The sequence below is a fragment of the Puma concolor genome, chromosome C1 (assembly GCF_028749965.1).
Source record: "Puma concolor isolate L17-30 chromosome C1, mPumCon1.1.hap2, whole genome shotgun sequence".
NCBI classification, from domain to species: Eukaryota; Metazoa; Chordata; class Mammalia; order Carnivora; family Felidae; genus Puma; species Puma concolor.
The window spans coordinates 86,163,643-86,170,067 of NC_141674.1; the positions used below are offsets into that span (position 1 = coordinate 86,163,643).

Consider the following 6,425-nt stretch of genomic DNA (forward strand, 5'->3'; position numbering starts at 1 on the left):
GGGTGTCATTTAATCTAGGAAAATAGCAGCTAGCTTCTGTTGACCTGCCTACATTGTCCTCCTTACATTTTTATGCTTGTATTTACCATATTCCTGATAGGTGGTTGTTCCTCTATGAGAATACCATTGGTGATTATAAATCTTTTACTTAATGGAACAGTTCAGGTCATTGTTAATAATACCAAGAAAAACCATAATATTTCTTAGGTGCTTCCTATGTGCCAGGCTCTTATATGAAGGACTTTCCATTTATTTTTCTTTTTTTTAAGTTTATTTATTTATTTTGAGAGAGAGAGAACAAGCAGGGGAGGGACAGAGAGAGAGGTAGAGAGAGAATCCCAAGCAGAGAGATCCCAAGAGAATCCCAAGAATCTGTGCTGTCAGTGCAGAGCCCAGTGTGGGGCTCGACCCCACAAACCATGTGGTCATGACCTGACCCGAAATCAAGACTTGACCACTTAACCAACTGAGCCACCCAGGCGCTCCAGGACTTCCATTTATTAAATGTAATCTGACAATAATCCTGTAAATGGTAGATACCATCAGTAACATCATTTCAGAGATGGGAAACCGAGACTCACAGAAGTAAAATAAGTTGTTCAAGGTCCCAGCCAGTATGTGGCAGAGTTGGAACTTGAATGAAGGCAAGCTGACTTGTGAGCTCAGGCTCTTGAATTTGCTTTTCTTATTAATTATGCCTATTGGATTAAAGCAGTTTCAGAAATGCTTCATTTAAGATGTAAGAGTAGTTAACTAGTAGTATCTGATGTGTTGCATAAATTTACCATGTTGACAGCTGTGAAGCCAAACAAGCATATCTTCAATTGTCTTTGGTATTGTCTTATTTGAATATTCTGAATGTACATTTTTAGTATTGTTTTTTTGTTTTGTTTTTGTGTGTGTGTGTGTGTGTATTTATAGGGATGCTTCCTTTGGAAATTGCACTTACAATCTCACCATCCTCGACTGTTTGCAGGGAATCAGAAAGGTAATAATAATTCTCCTTACTGTAGTTGACACAGTAGTTTCAAAATACGAGAAAGGAATAATGTCAATATTCTTGTTTTTCATTGGAGAGAAGAGAGGACAGGCAGTAAGCAGAAGGCTTTCCACTTCTTGAACAATGATTGATCTGTAAAATATAGATTGTTGGACAAATTGAAGGGGTGTCTGCGGGTAACTCTGTAACTCCTTATTGAGGTAGAAGGGATTTCCCTTTCTCATTTAAATTATTTCTTCCCCCCCCCCACCCCCCCCCCACCCCCGGCAGATGGATCACTCCTATCTGCTGCTCTGCCTGTGACATTGCTTTGTCACTGGTTCAGCTTCCTTATCAAGCTAGAGCTTGGTGTGGGAGAGACAGGAAGCCAACCCACACCTCTGTCAGTGTGGAGAACATTTCCATGTTGGTTTCCTACCTGGATATTATTACACCTCTGTAAAGTAGTAAGTAGGCCAGATATTATCTCATCTTTATAGACGAGGAAACAACCCCAGAGAGGTGAAGTCAGTTTCAGAGCCACAGGGAGTTCTTAGCAGGGCTAATTCTAACTCAGATTTACCTACCATATCAAGGGTATGTTATGAATCAATGGTTTGTCAAAGCGTGGGACTTGTTAGAGATGAAATTCTCGGTCCCATCCAAGACTGATTGAACCATAAACTGTGGTAGTGGGGCCCTGCAGTCTGTTTGACCAATCCCCCTGGGTGATTTGATGCACTGTATGTATAGTTTAAAGGCATAGTTATTTATTCATATATATAATGGAGAAGTTAATCTAAAATATTTTTGAGAATTTTAAGAATGTGTTCTAGAAGCACTAATTTACTGAGAAGTCATGCACTTTATAGTGTGAATTCGAATGAAGGTTCAAAGTGCATCATTCCATCTTGAACATACAGCCATGATTTATCAGTCAGGAATGTACATGTTGCAGAATCCATTGGCAAGGACTGTAAACACACTATCGGCAGTGATTCTTGTTCCAGTTTCTTTTCTCTACCATAATGTAATATAATATGATGTAATATAATATAATATAATATAATATAATAATATAATTGCTACATTTTGAGTTGAGAAAATTGGTATGATAAATATCCTTGTGTTATGTATGTTTTTTGACTTTGATATTTCATTTAAAAATGAATTTAAACTCTGTAAGACTTTAAAATAGTTTTCAAATATTTTTCTTTTCACTTAAAAACTGTCAAAATACTCTAGCCCACCCCACAAATAATGTCACCAACATAGACTTCTAGTAACACAAGTTAAGAACCCTAATTATAGCATTTAAAAAATATGCCTGAGGGAAAGAAAGTACTTGTTTATTGTTATTGTTGTTATTTTTATTGTTATTATTATTTCGCCTATTCTGCCATCTTGTACAGGCTGTTTCTTTTATAAATTTATGAAGTTCAGAAAGAGTTCACCCTGGAATATCCCCACCTGTTATGGTAACTTGGTAACTCGATATAGAAATTTATGACATCCTTCCTGTTATAGAGGGAAGCTGTACTTTGTTCATGAAAAACATCTTCTGTAAATTTCTTGTTTCATCAAATGTTTGGGTTAATATTACCTGAATGTAGATGAGATTTTAGAAAGACCTAATAGAGTGTTCAACATGTCTTTAAGCGACTGAGACACATTACCCCCCTGCACACACTCTTATACAAGCCGTCATGGTCTGGGCAATTTTTTTGGCAATGAGTACCATGCCCCCTAAGAGTGCAGACAGTTTACAGCTGCAGTGTTACCTTCTTAGGAAGCACATCTTTGTGATTTTGTTGTATGGGCATCATCACACGCACAGTTCATATGTGTGTGAACTATACACAGAAACATACACAAACCCACACTTTAAATGAAGAGAAAGGAAGGAAGGTTATAGCTCAGGGTTTACTCTTCTCACTGCTTTCACTGGAATCAACTGAGTTGCTTTGTTTAAAGATGAAATAATGTAAACAACTTGTTTTGCTCTTAACGGTAGGGGTCGACAAAACAGTGTTGTCAGACCTTATGGTGTGTAAGAATCACCTAGAAGGCATGTTAAAATATTGGTCCTACCCCTAAAGAATCACATTTAATAGTTCTGGCATGGGGTTTAGGAATTGGTATTTTAGATCTAAGTTACCGTCAGTGCTTCTGCTGCAGGTGGTCCATGCTCTGCATTTTGGAAAACACTGGTCTGTAAAATATTTTCAAATACAGATGCACCACAGCTTGGCTTAACAGTTTCTCCTATTTGTAATGACTTGAATACATAATTTTTAAAAGCAACTGTGGGTTTGTACTCTATTATAATTTGTATAGCTTCATGACATAAAAGAAGAGACTCTGTCCTCTTCAAAATATTATATCTGAGCAAGCTGGATCGTTTTGAAAAGGAGTAATGCACGTTTTCTTTGTGTTGTTAAAAATATCAGCTCTTCCTCTAAAGTGTAAGAGCAGTCTAGTACACTTGTACTCTGTCAGAAACTATTACTGTAAAACAAATTCTCTCAAAGCAGGGACAAATAAGGGCCTATTGAGTAAAAATGCCCTTTTTGCTAAGTATCTCATTAATGCTGAAAGGAAAATAAAAGCACCTACAAATTTGATTTTTCTTCTCCTATCTGAAAAGTTAATCACTGTTAGGTATTCTGTCATGGTTTGATATGAATTAATTGCGTCATTCCCAAATGGGTTTTAACTATATATTTGCTAGTATGCTCCATTTTATATACATAATTAATTAATTTATTAAAAATTTTTTTTTTACATTTACTTATTTTTGAGAGACAGAGAGAGACAGAGCACAAGTGAGGGAGGGGCAAAGAGAGAGGCGGGACACAAAATCCGAAGCAGGCTCCGGACTCTGAGCTGTTAGCACAGAGCCTGACTTGGGGCTCAAACTCACAAACTGTGAGATCATGACCTGAGCCGAAGTCAGACGCTTAACCGACTGAGCCACCCAGGCACCCCTATATACATAATTAATTTATTTACACACAAAACAATGTAAATTAGGACTCTAGATCCGTTTTGCAGGACATATTTTCATGTTTTTCTAAGTGTTCAGTCCCACTTGTAAGAAAGTCTCAAAGCAAAATTACTAATATTAGATGATTTCTAGATAGGTGTTATAAATCAAAGGTTTCAAGCTTTTTCCTTCAGGTTAGTGAGGGTCATTTGTGAGCAGGAATGGCTAAAAGTTATCAATTTGGTGTGGAAAAACTAATTCAAGTTCTGCTTTTAGGGATTACAACATGGATTTTTTGACTTTGAGACATTTGATGTGGATGAATATGAACATTACGAGGTTTGTACATTTTAATGTTTTGCAAGATATAACTTCATGTTAATTAAAATCCCTGTACCCCACCACCCCCCAACACTCAAGTATTGCAAATTTAGTGACTGCTAAAATAAACGCATTCTGGCATTTTCCATAGCTGTCAGTTTTGTCCTTTCAGCTTTGGCTATTACCTTTGAACCAGCAGTCACCCAAATTTTGGTTTGGGAAAATGTCGTATCTATAATATTCTCGTATCAAACCTCTATTAGTAATTACTTTGCACATTTAGTTTATAAGAAAAAATAATTTCAAAGTGTAGTTTGGTAGTGAAACTGAGTTACTGTTATTTTAAAAATTCAGGTTCTGTTTAAAACAAAATTGGACTTTTGCCTTGTATTGGTTTCTGCTGCATAAATTTTATTTTGAAATATGGCTGAATTTACCTAGTTCTATGGGTTGGGTGAATTTTTTTTCCTGTGGCATCACAAAGCTTTTGAATAATGTCTTGCCTGCTCAACGATGCAGAGTTTAGTCAAGGGCTGTCCCAGCTAGGCTGTGCTCTAAGATGTTAAAGGAGAGCACTTTCTGAGTAGGAGGAGGAAGAGTCTAGAAGCAGTTAGTTTCTCTGGAAGATGAGAAGCCTGTAGAATGTGAGTAGGCTCAACATTCTATGAAAGGGAGCTCTTCTGTTGGGGTCCTCCAGAGGAGTTGTGAAATGTGTCCCCCTCCTTAGCAAGAGAGGGCAGCTCTCCCACTTTGGGCTCTAGTTCAGGATATCTGTTTGGATAGCCTGCTTACATGTTAAATTTCACATATAACATGTGGACAGAAATTGTGTTTCATTCAAACATGGTCTTCTGCTTCATTCATCTGTATTAATGGCACCACCATCCTGCTGTTCACTCAGGCATAAGAACAGAAACACTTCTCTTTCCCTCCCTGATCTAACCAGTAGTTGCATTCTCATTGCTGGTGCCCTGTGGTGTGTTTCATCTTTCCTGTCCTTTCGGTTCTACTTCTTTCACTCTGGCGCAGGTCTCACACCTTCTGTCGTAGACTATGGTAACCACTCTAATGAGCCCTGGCCCTTCTCCTATTGGTCTTGCACCCACTTGACTGACTGATCTTAAAACAGAGCTCTCGTCTTGGCCTGTCTTGGCCCCAAACTGCACTGCCCTGCAGAATTGAGGATAGAGTCCTCTGTCCTGGCATTCTTAGCATGGATGGGCTCCAGCCCTCTTGCTCTCCTTGTCTCACTTTGCTCACTGTGTGCCCTCTGCATGCCAGCCCCACCGAGCTGCGTATTTACTGCTTCTTGAGTGTCCCTGTGCCCTGGCCGAGCTTCCTTTCTGCCAGGTGCCCATCTCCTTTAACGGTTCCCCTCCTCCATTTCATGCGTGCCAGATCTACACAGATCAGCTCTTACTCTTTTGAGTATTTTCTCTCTTCAGTTTCATATGTTACAATTTGTACTTTCCACTTTTCCTGTATCGTGGCTATTTGTGTACAAACTTTTATTTTTTCTTATTGGATTGCAAATTCTTTGGGACATGACTAAGGGGAAAAATTTATACTGAGTTCTTGGATAGAAAGTTTTAACATCATAAAGCTGCTACTTCTCCTCAAATCAATAAATAGTGCTAAATTTATTAATAAGTTTAGTGCAATTTATTAAAAGCCTTAAGTATTTTTTTAACCACAAAAGCATTGTTATCATGGCATTTTAGTAATGACCAAAGAATCTGCCCCTCAAACCCTGCATATACATATATTATGTCTGTATTATATGAGCAGAGCTATTTCCTATGAAGCTAACAAAGCTTAAATTTTAGAGACCCCCCCCCCACTTGCATGGGCACCTTTTAAGGTCCTATACCTAATTTTAAGGGGTGCCTGGCTGGCTCAGTTGTAGAGCATGTGACTCTTAATCTCAGGGTCATGAGTTCAAGCCCCACATTGGTATGGAGCCTACTTAAAAAAAAGAAAGGTCCTATACCTAATTTTATATTCATAATTATATATGTGTGTGTGTGTGTGTGTGTGTGTGTGTGTGTTTAATTATTTTAATTTTTTTTTCGAGAGAGACAGAGCATGAGTGGGGTGGGGGGTGGCAGAGAGAGAGGGAGACACAAAATCCAAAGCAGC

The 6,425-nt window shown here is 38.2% G+C and overlaps 1 protein-coding gene across 7 annotated transcripts in view; it reads left to right on the forward strand.

The window, feature by feature from the left end:
* The window catches only part of CDC14A (cell division cycle 14A), a 196,412-nt gene that overhangs the window by 81,065 nt on the left and 108,922 nt on the right, over positions 1-6,425 (forward strand). For 6 of the 7 annotated variants that reach the window (XM_086717683.1, XM_086717686.1, XM_086717687.1 and 3 more), the window contains 2 exons: positions 922-988; positions 4,242-4,304. In XM_086717683.1, coding sequence (XP_086573809.1) covers positions 922-988; positions 4,242-4,304 — 130 coding nt within the window. Of the gene's footprint in view, positions 1-921; positions 989-1,303; positions 1,447-4,241; positions 4,305-6,425 lie in introns of those variants that run through there. The other variant, XM_086717689.1, reaches the window with a different exon arrangement.